This window comes from Narcine bancroftii, chromosome 6 (assembly GCF_036971445.1).
Source record: "Narcine bancroftii isolate sNarBan1 chromosome 6, sNarBan1.hap1, whole genome shotgun sequence".
Classification (NCBI taxonomy): domain Eukaryota; kingdom Metazoa; phylum Chordata; class Chondrichthyes; order Torpediniformes; family Narcinidae; genus Narcine; species Narcine bancroftii.
In genome coordinates, this window is record NC_091474.1 from 51,116,620 (window position 1) to 51,132,523 (window position 15,904).

The window sequence follows — 15,904 nt, forward strand, 5'->3', positions numbered from 1 at the left end:
GGGAGAAGGAATAGGGGGAGGTTGGGTTAAAGGCACTGCTGTGCCTGATCCGGCTTGGGCTAGGTCCCTTACTGAGACTGTGTCCTCCTGCCCGTCCGGCTACTCAACGTAGGCATAATGCGGGTTCGCATGGAGCAGAGTCACTTGATCAACCAAGGGTCGTTCTTTGAGGACCGGATGTGGCGTGGTAAGAGGACTGGACCGGGAACCGTGAGCCACGCTGGTATGATCGTTCATCCTTTCATGGGGGGTGGCATTGGTCATGGTGCATAGGAGGGAGCGGATGGAGTATAGTGCACTAGTGAGCACGTCCTGCCAGCGAGAGGTGAGGAGACCTTTGGACCGGAGGGCAAGCGTAACAGTTTTCCAGACGGTGGCATTGTCTCTTTACCCATGGGTTATAGCTAGTGGTCCTGCTTGAAGCAATACCACGCTCCAGAAGGTACTGCCGCAACTCTGCGCTCATAAATGAGGACTCCCCTGTCACTGTGGATGTATCTGGGGTACCCGAAGATGGCGAAGATGCTGCGCAGGGCCTCTATGACTGAGGAGGCAGTCATGTCCGAGCAGGGCACAGCAAACGGGCGCGGGAGTACTCATCGATAGCCATAAGGATGTAGGTGTTACGGTTGGTCAACGGAAGGGGCCTTTGAAGTCTACACTGAGACACTCAAAGGGGTGGGTGGCTTTGCTGACATGGGTGATCTCCAGATGGAAGAAGAGGGGCTTGCATTCGGCGCACACCGGGCAGGCTTGGGTCATGGAGCAAATCTCCTTGACCGTGCAGGGCAGGTTGCGACCTTTGACAAAGTGGGCAAACTTAGTGACCCCTGGATGACAGAACTCCTCGTGGAGTCTCTGCAGCCTGTCCAGTTGTATGTTGGCTTAAGTCCCCCTGGAGAGCGCATCTGGTGGGTTGTTGAGTTTACCAGGCCGATACAGTATATCATAATTAAAGGTGGAGAGCTCGATTCTCCATCTGGCAATTTTGAAATTCTTGATCTTACCTCGCTGGGTTTTGCTAAACATGAAGGAAACCGCGCGTTGGTCGGTCAGCAGTGTAAAGTGCCTGCCAGTGAGGTAGTGTCTCCAACGACATACTGCTTCGACTGTGGTCTGGGCCTCCTTCTCGACAGAAGAGTGTCAGCTCTCAGGACCCTGGAGGGTTCTGGAGAAGGTGGCTACCGGCCGGCCGGCCTGGTTCAAAATGGCTGCCAGTGCAATGTCGGACACATCGCTCTCGACGGAACGGAATGGACTCGTCGATGGTGTGCAGCTTTGCAGCAGCAATCCCCAATTTGATGCGGTCAAAGGCCGCTCTGGCTTCAGTTGACAGGCCGTGCCTTGTCAGCAGTGTGGAACCCATTGGGCATAATAAAAGAAAAAGCCCAGGCAGCATCTGAGTGCTTTCTGGGTGTTGGGGGGGGGGCAAGTCCATGAGGGGACACATGCGGTCAGGGTCCGGCATGACCATCCCGTTCTCCACAACCCGAGCCAAATGGTCTGGAAGACACACTTGTCAAAATTGTAGGTCAAGTTCAGCCAAACTGCAGTCTGAAAAAATTTCTCAAGGTTGGTATCATGATCCTCCGTGTCATGGCTGCAGATGGTGACATTGTCCAGATACGGGTAAGTAGCAGTCAGCCCATTCTGGTCCAGAAGACCGCGATGTCATTTGTGACCCCAAAGGGTACCCTGAGGAATTGATACAACCGGCCGTGAACAGTTGGGAGCTGATGATAGGCCGAACGCAAGTCAATGGTGGAAAATACACAATATTTGCCGATCTGATTCACCACATCTGTGATCCGTGGAAGGGGGTACACATTCAGAAGCATGAAGCGGTTGATTTTCTGGCTGTGGTAAACTACAATCCGCGGCTTCTCCTCGTTTTTAACAACCACCGCCTGGGCCCTCCAGGGACTCGAGCTAGGTTCGATAATGCCCTCGTCCAGCAGTCTGCGCACCTCACTTGTGATAAATTTCCTGTGTTCATGACTATATTGCCGGCTTTTGGTGGCACCTCGGAGGGTGGAGAGACTACAGGTGAGGCCCCGGGGGTTGGTGGTCGACCTACTTGTGATATGCTCCAGTCTTTTAGTTAATAAAATTGTAGAGCACGTCGAAAGAACCAAAGACGTTGATCCAAACCAAGGCTTTTATTAACCAAAAGACTGGAACATATCACAACTAGGTCGACCAGTCCAGAATGACCTGGTCTGGCTAGCAGCAATTCTTTAAGACCTGCCAGTAGGTGTGGCTACACTCTCAGCCAATCACAGTCATCCTACACTCCAATCTGTACATATACACATTGGTGATAGAATCTGTACTATCACACAGTTACATTAAAGTCTATCACACAGTTACATTAAAATCTTACCAATAAACTCAAGTAGGTCAGTTCTGGGAATATTTCATGAAAATATTACACACAAATTTTGTTTCTACACCAAAACAAGAGCAATGAGTCTCATTGGGAGGCATTTAAAGTTTTCCACAACACATTTATCTGAGACGGGAGCAAAGGCAGACAATTTGTGCCCTTCAGTCTGTTCCACTTTTTAAACAGGCTGACCATCTCAAGCCATTTTTCCATCCCACATCCCTGGATCCTGTTACCATCCAGAAATCAATTTCTGTTTTTAAATAGCCCAATCATAGCCCAAGATAGTGACCTTCAAATGGAAGAATGCAGTCAAGTTGTGACTTGTACAAGACATACAACCAACTTGTAGAACAAACTCACAGGGTTGGAGATGACACAGATCATTGCCTCTGGACAATGCTGGGCACAAGCCTCTGTTAGATCTGCAACTATTGAAGCATTTGTGGTGAACAGATCATCTCGAGTCATGCCTGCAATCAAAAATAATTTTAGTGTTTACACATCTGTTTCACAGCAGTCTTGTATGTATAAACAAACAAACAAAAATTCTTCTATGTATTCTCCCACAATTTATTTTTTCATTTTAGTGATAATGACTGCAAATTATGGAACCTATTACAGCTTTAATTTGGCCACAAGCTTATTTAAAAAAGCAAAACGGAAACCCAGTCATACTTTAATAAAAATACACACGTCCATTTTAACTAAGATGTGCTTTGGGGAAGAAAATGCAATACTTTTGAGAACCAAATACAAGTAATCTAATCAAATATAGATTCTATCTTAATATCCAAAAATTGTGATGCACATTGTTGCCTTCCATAGAGTTCTCACATTTTTGGAAGAAATTGGAAGAAATTTCACCTCATCTATTCTAGACAGTAGATCTTGGCAAGGCAACTCAGCCAAAGGAAACAACTTTACATCTACCCATTTCAATGAGATCATGAACTTGACAGCACAGACCTAACCTGCTCATTTATTCGACATCTCAGAAATCAGTTCAGTGACCATTTAATGCACTCCCTCAATTGCAAGAATGTCCTTCACTAAATAGATACAAATTGTGAACAGCTGAGGTCCAAACACTAAATCCTTTGGCAGCCCATTACTTGTTATTCTTTTTCTAACCATGAAGTAATCGTTGATTCACTGCATACTCAGTTCAATGCATTCGCTTTATTAATCTTATGTACTTTTTTAAGGACTTTAAAGTGTCACATTAGTTGGTTCCTCTTATTCTGCCAGAAATAACCCTCAAAAAATCTCATAGATTTATCAGTTTTCCTTTCATAGATACATTGTGACTGCTAAATCTGACTTCATGAGCTGTTTGTCACTGAAAAGATTTCAATATTTTCCCCATGTGCTGACATTATCTTTCTTCAATGGTGAAATTTTCAAGTTTTCATTGTGGGAACTATTAGGACAGGAATGTTCTCTACCATTTCCTTATTTCTCAAGGCAAGTTTCTGTAAAGGGCCCCTCATTCATTTTATTTGTACAGTTTGTCCTGTACAGAAAGCATGATGGGACTCACTTCATATTGTTTTTAAAATAGACAATGTGTATTAGTTCGAACAATTTTACTAAAAGTTCTTATGATTATTCAAAAACTATATGAAGAAACTAAATGAACAGACCACCAATGGCATTCTGTATTTAGTTTACAATCATCCAAGTCTCAGTATTTCAGTATTGGTCAACCACAATGAAATTGTCAGATTTAATTCAATTCTAGATAAATTTACACCAAGTGGTTTATTTGAGCTGCAATACATCTATTACCAGTAGTTTGGTTTTAAAGCTAATCATACTGATGATTTTATTAAATATAAAAAAGTTAACTCCAATCCAATTTGCAGATTCATTGAAAATTTCAGTCTTTTGAGAAAGAAAAGCTATTAAACCATACACTATAGCAAAAAAACAGTTCCTCATAAAGCTTGAGACTTCACACAACTGTGAGACAGAGCACTCACAATTTTAGACTGAAAATTCTAATTTCAGTAAGTGAAAAGGCATGCAAGCTCCAATAATGCAGAGATACACCCCCGTCCAAAATATTTCCCCAAGATAGTTATTGCACAGCCTTAGATTTTATGAATTTAAACTATCACCACACAAAATAGTTATTGCAAATCACTGTTCTGATGAAGGGTCTTCAGTCTGAAATGTTAACGGTTTCCTTCTGCCACAGATCCTGTGCAACCTGATATGTTTTTGGAGTCCTCATGTAAATTTCTGTTTTCCAAATTTTGCAAGTGTTGATTTTTCTACTCCTCTCCCAACCTCCCAGTGTCCAATGCGAATCAGAATGTTATTGCCATGAACACGTCACAAAATTCTGTGGCAGCGTGGTGCAAACATTTGTATAAACCGCCTTATAATGTTGAGCCAAAAGGACCCATAGATATTCACCAAGACAAATGGTTACTTGAACAATAGTTGCTTTTAATTGTCTTTAAACATGAAAACAGAATCAAACTTCAACTTATCTATTATTAACTTAACCTAATTTAACCCCCTTCTAATTCTAAGCACACATGTAATTTGTATGCAAGTTCAGAAAAGTTCTTTGGTTCACAGTCCGATCTCATTCCTCCAAGTTCACTGGTTGCAGGCAATTCTTATACTGTGCACAGAAATTTAACATGTATCAAGTTCACCAGGATTTGGTGCTTGAAAGGTAAATGGTTACCACTCAGGAAGGTGCTTGATGGTTTTCAGAGAGAGATTTGTTGTTCAAGGACATCCACAACTCCACTCCATTGCCTTGCTGACGAAACTTGCCCCTTCAGGGTTCTCCAGATGATAACCTCTTTCTTTCAGGTCACCACAGAGTTCCTTTTTGTTCCAGTAAAACATTAAACAGCCAGTCCTCTCCTCTTGCATGAACCACAAGGGCTTTGACCAGGCACTCACAACCCATCAATCCTATCTGCAACACATAGTATGCAGATATAATTGTACCTCTTCAGAATAAAGGAAATGCCAGTAGAGAAATTATTGAGATCAATGAAGAGGATCCCAGTGCAGATGGCAGGCTCTTGTATTCTGTTCCCTACTTTTTTATTTTAGGTTTCTTTGGGTTTTTCTCGTTCCTTTCAGGGTTTGTGACTTTACCAAGATTTGGTTCTTGGCATTTATTTAATTTATGTAATCCTTCCTTCATTGTATTAAGGTTTGGGAGGGAGGAGATAGGAGTATGAAAAAAACTCAGACTATATAGGATTTGAATGAGTCTTTGAAAATCAAACATGGCAGCTCGCCAGCGGTGAAACTTTGTGAGGTGTCTGAAAAGATTCAGTATGTAATAAAACTCTCCTAAATTTCTACAGGTTGGTTGTATGGATGCACCAGCTCTCAGGACAAGAATAAACTCCAGAGGGTTGTTAACAATGCCGGCGACATCACAGGCACCAGACTTTATGCCATTCGAGAACATCTGCACGAGGCGATATCTTAAAAAAAAAGCAGCCTCTATCTTCAAAGACCCCCACCACTCAAGCCATGCTCTCTTCACTCTGCTACCATCGGGAAAAGGTACAGGAGCCTAAAGACGAGCACTCAGTGGCACAGGGACAGCTTCATCCCCACTGCCATCAGACTCCTGAATGATAAAAGAACCAAAGACGCCCCACCCCCGCTGGCCTCGCGCCATCGCCCCCCCCTTCGCTGGCCTCGCGCCATCGCCCCCCCCTTTGCTGGCCTCGCGCCATCGCCCCCCCTTCGCTGGCCTCGCGCCATCGCCCCCCCTTCGCTGGCCTCGCGCCATCGCCCCCCCTTCGCTGGCCTCGCGCCATCGCCCCCCCTTCGCTGGCCTCGCGCCATCGCCCCCCCTTCGCTGGCCTCGCGCCATCGCCCCCCCTTCGCTGGCCTTGCGCCATCGCTCGCCCCCTTCGCTGGCCTTGCGCCATCGCTCGCCCCCTTCGCTGGCCTTGCGCCATCGCTCGCCCCCTTCGCTGGCCTTGCGCCATCGCTCGCCCCCTTCGCTGGCCTTGCGCCATCGCTCGCCCCCTTCGCTGGCCTTGCGCCATCGCTCGCCCCCTTCGCTGGCCTTGCGCCATCGCCCCCCCATTCGCTGGCCTCGCGCCATCGCCCCCCCCTTCGCTGGCCTCGCGTCATCAAATAATATGATGAATACAGCAATTAAACATGAACATTTATTTATATATAATATAGGAAAAAAGAAAAGAACTCCCCCCCTTCAGCCAACTCTCCTAAGGAGAGCCATAAAAAAAAGAAATATTAAATATACATATTAAAATCTAATCAATATAAATTGAAATGTAAATATTCCGAGTATAACAGCCACTTATTAATAAAAAAATTATAATTATCATGCATAACATACGTAATTTTTTCCATTATTGAACAATATTTCATCTCATATCAATCATACTAGCAATACATTTTTTCGCTACGAATAAAGCTAAATATACAAAAGCAAGCTGGAATTTATCTAATCCCAAACCTTTCAGAGGTTTCAAACTACCCAATAAAAACTGTTGGATCTAAAACTATTTTAATCTTATACAGGTATTCTAAAAACAATTGAATTTTCTTCCAAAAAGATTGTATGACCAAACAGCATGAAGAAAAGTTCCAACCGTATCACCATATCTAAAACACAAATCTGATTAATCTAAACCATATTTTTTTTAATTTTTCATGTGTCAAATATAATTGATGTAAAAAATTGTAATTAATCATTGCATAACGTGCATTTATCTAGTTACACTATCATAACAGATATCAAACCAATCATCTTCAAAAAAATAAAACCAATATCCGCTTCCCATTTAAATTTAGATCTATCCCAACCCTTTTTATCCATACCATCCTGTAATAGTTGATACACAAATTCAATATACCTCTCTCTGGTACCTTCATAAGAAGTGTCAAATTAAGTCATTTTAGGTAAAATCATCTCTACCAAACATACATTTTACCAAAGATCGAATTTGATAATAAAAAAATAAAGAATTCTTATCAATACTAAAATCTTCCCTCATCTGATTAAAAGATAAAAACTTACCCTCTTTAAAACAATCTCCCAAATTTTTCACACCTTTAAATCTCCAATGCAATAAACTTTGATTATGTATTGAAAAAGAAATAAGTTGATTATTATACAACGGAGTCAAAACAAATAATTTACCCCTAGAACCTATCATTTTATTTTTCTTTATCCATAACTTCATTAAATGTTTTAGTATAGGCACATTATATTGCTGTAACAAATTCATACTCCACCTAAACAAAAGTATTTCAAATTCAGAAATACTTGCCATCTCAATTTTAGCCCATCTAGGAGGCCGTACCAAATCCATCAATGAGCTAATAAATTTAAGTTGAGTTGCCTCATAATAATTTTGAAAATGTGGTAAACGTAATCCCCCTAACTCATATTTCCAAGTTAATTTATTCAAAGCTACTCTCGAAAATTTACCCCTCCATAAAAACTCCCTAACTGTTTTATTTAAATCTAAAAAAAAATTTATCAAGTAAATACAGAATAGATTGAAACAGATATTGTATACGCGGAAAGATATTCATCTTAATTGTATTTATCCTTCCCACTAAATTAATAGGTAAATCTTTCCATTTAATCAAATCAGTTTTGATTTTTTTTTCATTAACACAGCATAATTTATATAAAGATTGATAATTAACATTCAAAATTATACCCAGATATTTAATTCGGTCAGTCCACTTCAAATTAATAATATTCTTATAAACTGAATAATCTCCTTCACTTACCGGTAATATTTCACTTTTTTCCCAGTTAACTTTATTTCCAGAAAGACATCCATATTGTATTAAACATTCCTTCAAATGCAAAAGTGACTGAGCTGGATTTGTTAAATACACCAGCAAATAAATTAATTTTATACTCCTCATTTAAAACTTTCATACCTTGTATCTGTGTATTTTGTCTTATCAACTGGGCTAAAGGTTCAATTACTAACACAAACAAAGCTGGTGATAAAGGTCAACCTTGACGAGTTGATCGAGTTAACTGAAAAGATTCTGAAATCAAATCATTCGTCAATACTCTAGCTACCGGTTTACTATGTAGAGCCCTAATCCAACCAATAAAAAGAAGAACCAAATTTAAATTTCTCCAAAACTTTAAACAAAAAATTCCATTCAATTCTATCAAATGCTTTTTCTGCATCCAAGGATATCACCATCGGATGATCTAAAGATTGTCAAAATCTATTAATCAAACTAATCACGTGCAAAATGTTATCTTTTTTAAAAAACTTTATTTAAAGATTTTATCACATGAATAAAACAAAAAAAAATTACATTTAAAGAAAAAGAAAAATAAAGTAATTATTACAACACAGCATTAATGACCTAACTTAAATCAGTCTAACCCCCCCCCCCCATATATACGGCCACTAAAAAAAAATATATATATATAAAAAAACCCACCCTCCCCTCCCGAAATAAAGAGTGAAGAATTAATAAAGTTAATAATATTATATATAAAAAAACCACTCAAACAAAAAAAAATAACAGGTAAAAATACTAATAAAAAAAGTTATCAAATCTAAAATATCACACATAAAACATATTTAAGTCAAACTTAATTGCATGTACTTAACAAATGGAGTCCACTTCAGCTTATAAAAAGACATCTTATCTTGAATTGAAAAAGATATCTTTTCCATAATTAAACAAGACTTCATCTCTAAATACCACCTATCTAAGGTTAATATATTTCTGTCTTTCCAAGTAAGCGCTATACATTTCTTGGCCACTGCTAAGGCTAAATAGATAAAAGAAATCGGATAATCATTTAAGCCTAAGTCAATTAATGATTGCATATTCCCCAATAAAAATATATCAGGATCTAATACAACAGATATTATATAAACTATTAAATATAGATTGAATACCTTTCCAAAACTGTTGCAATCGATCACAAAACCAAACAGAATGTAAAAAAGTATTGGCCGTCTGATCACAATGAAAACAACAATCTGACTTACCAAGACCAAATTTTTTTAAATTTCTCTGGTGTTAAATATAATTGATGTATAAAATTATAATTAATCATCGCTAATCTAGCATTGATCTATTTCCGAATACTATTCTGACAAATTTCAATCCAGGCTTCTTCATCTATTATAGAACCTAAATCTTTTTCCCATTTCAACTTATCTTTATCCCAATCTGTCTTGCTTTCATTTTCTTGTAAAATACAAATCAGATATATACCCCTTTTTTGGTATGGAAAGTACATATTTCTCAAAACTAGTTTCAGGCAATAAAATCATATGTCGGCCACATATCTGTTTTACAAATGATCTTAACCGATAATACACAAATACAGAATTTCCACTAATACCAAATTTCCTTTGTAATTCCTCAAAAGAACAAAAACATCCTTCAAAAAAAAAAAAATCTGATAAATTTTTTATTCCTTTCCTTTCCCATTGTTTCAAAATAATATTGGAGACTGTAAAAGGAACAAGTTGATTATTATATAATGGCAATCGCCCAGACCATTTATTTTTAAGCCCCAATTTATTAAGTTTACTTGTTCATAAATTCAATAAATGTTTCAATATTGGTACATCGTAAGTTCGTAATAAATTTTTATTCCATCGAAACAAAAACTCATGTGGAAATTTATCTAAAATAACTGCCATTTCTATCTTTGCCCAACTAGGTGGATCCTCCATATTCATTAATGCACTAAGAAATTTAAATTGAGCTGCCTCATAATCAACTTTCTCATTGCTACCCTTGGAAATTTTCCCTTCCATAAGAAGTCTCTAACTGCTTTATATAAATCCTTAAAAATCTTTTTTTTTTAAAATAACGAATTGATTGAAACAAATATTGTATCCGAGGAAAAATATTCACTTTTATAGTATTAATCCTCCCCAATAAACCTAAAGGTAAATCCTTCCACCTAATCAAGTCTAATTTAATCTTTTTTATTAAAGGAAGATAATTAATTGAATATAAATCTTGATATTCTGTATTAATATTAATTCCTAAATATTTAATTTGTTTAGTCCACTTCAAATTTATAATATTTTCATATATTGAATAATCATCTTTACAAATTGACAAAATTTCACTTTTAGCCCAATTTACCTTATAACCAGATAATTGACCATAATTTTCTAAAGATTCTTGAATTGCTGGTAAAGAGATATCAGGATCCACCAAATATAATAAGACATCATCAGCAAATAAATTAATCTTATATTCCTCATTCAAAACTCTCATACCCTTAACATTTTCATTTTGACGTATTAATTGTGCCAAAGGTTCAATAACTATGGCAAATAAAGCAGGTGACAATGGACATCCTTGTCTAATAGACCTTGTTAAATCAAAAGATTCTGAAATCTGCCCATTGGTAGCAACTCTAGCCTTCAGACTATTATACAAAGCCTTTATCAATCCAATAAACGAGGAACCAAAACAAAATTTCTCAAGTACTTTAAATAAAAACTTCCATTCCACTCTATCAAAAGCCTTTTCTGCATCCAACGAAACCACTATTGGATAATTCATTTGAGATTTAGATTTGTTTATCAAAGTTATTAAATGCAAAATATTATCAGACACATATCTATTTTTTATAAATCCTGTTTGGTCTTTATGTATTATTTTAGGTAAATATTGAGCTAATCTATTAGCCATAACTTTAGCCACAATTTTATAATCCACATTTAACAACGATATTGGTCGATAAGAAGAAACCTGTAAAGGATCTTTTTTTTGGTATAACTGTGATTACTGCATTAGAACAAGATTCAGGTAATTGAAAATTTTTTTAAATTTGCTGTATTACATCCTTATAAATAAGAGATATATCAACATAAAAAGTTTTATAAAACTCTATAGAAAAACCCATCTTCACCAGGTGCCTTTCCATTTGGCATATCTCTTATCACCATTTCAATTTCATTTTCTGTAAAAAATTTATCCAACTCTTGTCTATCTTCTTGATTCAGTTGTGGCAATTTAATATTTTTCAAAAAAGAATCTATTGCATCTTCAGTTACATCTTTACATTCTGAAGTATATAATTTTTAATAAAAATTACAAAATTCCTGATTAATTTCTTTTTGTCTAAAAGTAATACCCGATTTCTTTCTAATTGCTGGTATAATCCTAGATAATTGTTCCTTTTTTAAATGCCATGACAGAACTTTATGAGCTTTCTCACCCCATTCATAAAACTTATGTTTATTTCGATTCATTAAACATTCAAACCAATATGTTTGTAATTCATTATATTTAAATTTTAAATTAGTTAACTGATTCTTTTGCATTTCGGTAGCATTTTTTTGAAATTCTTTTTCAGTAACAGTCATCTTTTTCTCTAAATCTTCAATCTCTCTGATTCTCTCTTTCTTTACTTTAGAAGCATAACTAATAATTTGACCTCGTAAAAAAGCTTTCATTGCATCCCATAAAACAAAATGACAAGAAACAGAATTAATATTATTACTAATAAAAACTTCAATTTGTTTTTTTAAATAACTAATAAATTCTGGTTTTTGCAATAACATAGTATTAAATCTCCATCTTGGAGTTCTCTGAACATCTTGTGATCTCTGATATTCTAAAAATAGTAATGAATGGTCTGAAACCAACCTTGCCTTATAATCCACAGATATAACCCTATCCTGCAAATGTGTTGAAATTAAAAAATAATCAATTCTTGAAAAAGAATTATGACGTGAAGAATAAAAAGAAAAATCTTTCTCTGTAGGATTAAATCTTCGCCAAATATCAACTAAATTCAAATCTGTCATCATGTTAGTCACTTGCACTGCCATCTTAGATTTCTTAATTGCTCTTGGATACTTGTCCAATAAAGGCTCCAATACCACATTTAAGATCATTGCTTGTCCAAGTAATAAAGACATATCCACAACAAAAGCTGTATCCTCAACATTTGGAGCATAAACATCAAGCAAAGTCCAAGCCTCGTTAAAGATTATACAATTCAGTTTTAATATACTTCCACCATTTTTCTCTTCATTCTGTAAATGGTAGATTCTTGTGCACCAAAATTGCCACTCCTTTTGCCTTTGAATTAAATGAAGAATAAAAAACTTGTCCAACCCATTCACATTTAAGTTTCAAATGTTCCTTATCTGTTAAATGAGTTTCCTGCAAAAAAGCCACATCAACTTTTAATTTTTTTAAATAAGCAAGTACTTTCTTATGCTTAATAGGATTATTTAAACCCTGGACATTAAGAGAAACAAACTTTAATTTAGACATTTCTTACAACACAAGAAAAAAAGAGAAAAAAAAAACAAAAAAAAGACCCCCTCCCCTTATCCCCTCTTAAAACTACAACAAAAAAAATTTAAAAAAAAAATAAATAAAAAGAAACTTCACTCCTTAATCCAAAAATTAAGGAAAAAAAACAGGTAAGAGGTTACAACTACCTCCTCCTGTCTGAACCGCACAATGCGGTAACTCCCACAAAATATTGGGTGTGAGATAACTCACACGTAGCTGATGACTTCTGGAAAATAATGCCCAACCAGTTCCCTCTCCTAACTCCCATTTCACATTAAACTATCATCATTATCTAAATCTTCTCGAAAAAAAATATTTTTTTTATTTTTTTTTAAAAATCAGCTTTGTCATTCCGACCACCATTGCTTCCATTTCTTCTTGAAATTCGATTCCCATCTTGCGTCTCCACTCTCTTTGGAGACCGTGGAGGACTACGTCATTCCTGGAATTGCGTGATTGGTAACAGTTGAGCAAAGTCCATAGCTTCTTTAGGGTTATCAAAAAATTTTGGTTGATATCCATCCTGAAAAATCTTCAATACTGCAGGGTATCTAAATGTTGCTTTATATCCTTTTTTCCATAGCACTTCTTTCACAGGATTAAATTCACGTCATTGAGACATAACTTCTTGACTCAAATCCGGATAAAAAAAAACACGATTGTTCTGGACCATCAAAGGAGATCTGCTTTGTTGCGCATTTCTAATAGCCACACGCAAAATTGTCTATCATAATAGTTTAAACAACGGACCAGAACAGGTCTTGGATTCTGTCCTGGAAAAGGCTTTCTTCTCAAAGCTCAGTGAGCACGTTCCAGTATTAAACCTTCCGGGAACTTAACTTGTCCTAACACTTGTGGAATCCAATCAGTAAAAAATTTTCTTGGATCTGGTCCTTCTATATCTTCTGGCAAACCAATAATTTTTACGTTGTTCCGTCTAGACTGTTTCTCAAAATAATCAACCTTTTTCGCTAAATTTTTCTTCTGAATTTGTAAAGTTTCAATTGTTTTATTTATGTCTTGTATTTGATCTTGTACCTCAACTATACCTTGGTCACAAACATCAAGTCTTTCATTTGTTTCAAGCTTAAAAGCTCCATAATCAACCATCTGTTGAGTATTAATGTCCACCAAGGTATTAAGCATAGTGTAATTAAAGCACTAGAACAAGACTCAGGTAATTCATAATGTTCTCCAACTTGATGTAATATATCCCCAAACCCTGTAGATAAATCATCATAAAAAATTTTATAAAATTTAACCGAGAATCCATCATCGCCAGGCGATTTACCATTCGGCATTTCCAGCATAGCCATTTTAATTTCAGAATCAGTAAATGGTTTTTCTAACTCCTGTATATCTCCATCCTCTAATATCGGTAAATTCAGCTGTGATAAAAAAAGATCAATCGGTCCAGTTTCCTGTTTTCCTTCAGATGTATATAACTTTTTATAAAATGAATAAAATTCATCATTAATCTCACGAGATTTATAAGTAGTAAGAGAATTCCGTCTAACAGCATTAATAGTCCTCGATATCTGTTCTTTCTTTAATTGCCATTCCAATACCTTTTGTGCTTTCTCTCCCTATTCGTAACACCATTGCAGCCTGGGGCTGCTTCAAGTCGTCAAGGCCCAAAATCTACAACATTTCAAAAATGTATTTTCTTTTGAACTTAAGATTTAGTCTTTTTACCATTAGTGGCCATAATTTCTTAAAAACTTAAATTAAAATTTAAAAAATTTAAACTTGGAAACAAAAGGTTAAAAAAACGGGTATTTTAAAGTCTGGCCAGAGAGGTCGAGATCCCACGTCTAGACTCTACGCCATCTTCCACCCCCCCCCCTCCCCGCTCGGGCATCATCACCCCACCCTCCCCGCTCGGGCATCATCACCCCCCCCTCCCCGCTCGGGCATCATCACCCCCCCCTCCCCGCTCGGGCATCATCACCCCCCCCTCCCCGCTCGGGCATCATCACCCCCCCCTCCCCGCTCGGGCATCATCACCCCCCCCTCCCCGCTCGGGCATCATCACCCCCCCCTCCCCGCTCGGGCATCATCACCCCCCCCTCCCCGCTCGGGCATCATCACCCCCCCCCTCCCCGCTCGGGCATCATCACCCCCCCCCTCCCCGCTCGGGCATCATCACCCCCCCCCTCCCCGCTCGGGCATCATCACCCCCCCCCTCCCCGCTCGGGCATCATCACCCCCCCCTCCCCGCTCGGGCATCATCACCCCCCCCTCCCCGCTCGGGCATCATCACCCCCCCCTCCCCGCTCGGGCATCATCACCCCCCCCCTCCCCGCTCGGGCATCATCACCCCCCCCCCTCCCCGCTCGTGCATCATCACCCCCCCCCTCCCCGCTCGGGCATCATCACCCCCCCCCTCCCCGCTCGGGCATCATCACCCCCCCCCTCCCCGCTCGGGCATCATCACCCCCCCCCTCCCCGCTCGGGCATCATCACCCCCTCCCCGCTCACGCATCATCACCCCCTCCCCGCTCACGCATCATCACCCCCCTCCCCGCTCACGCATCATCACCCCCTCCCCGCTCACGCATCATCACCCCCTCCCCGCTCACGCATCATCACCCCCCTCCCCGCTCACGCATCATCACCCCCCTCCCCGCTCACGCATCATCACCCCCCTCCCCGCTCACCCATCATCACCCCCCCTCCCCGTTCACGCATCATCACCCCCCTCCCCGTTCACGCATCATCACCCCCTCCCCGTTCACGCATCATCACCCCCCTCCCCGTTCACGCATCATCACCCCCCCTCCCCGTTCACGCATCATCACCCCCCCTCCCCGTTCACGCATCATCACCCCCCCTCCCCGTTCACGCATCATCACCCCCCCTCCCCGTTCACGCATCATCACCCCCCCTCCCCGTTCACGCATCATCACCCCCCTCCCCGTTCACGCATCATCACCCCCCCCCGTTGTAAGATAGTTTGCACTATGATTGTGCTCAAAACACGAATTTCATAACTTGTTCACAACAAATTCTGATTCATTCTGAAATCTGACAGCAGAGAATAAGCTGTCATTGTGCTGTTGAGTGCTCGTCTTTACCGGAGTAAAGAGGGCATGGTCTGGGTGGTGGGGGTCCTTAAGGAAAGAGGCTGCTTTCTTTTTTTATTTAATTTTTTTATTTTTCACACAATAAACCATACCGACCAAAATACATAGACATTTTTCTCTTGAATATATA

At 39.1% G+C, this 15,904-nt stretch overlaps 1 protein-coding gene across 1 annotated transcript in view; it reads right to left on the reverse strand.

Moving 5' to 3' along the window:
• mdh2 (malate dehydrogenase 2, NAD (mitochondrial)) overlaps positions 1–15,904 on the reverse strand; it is a 36,168-nt gene that overhangs the window by 11,191 nt on the left and 9,073 nt on the right. The window contains exon 4 of the mRNA XM_069884960.1: positions 2,750–2,859. Coding sequence (XP_069741061.1) covers positions 2,750–2,859 — 110 coding nt within the window. The remainder of the gene's footprint in view (positions 1–2,749; positions 2,860–15,904) is intronic.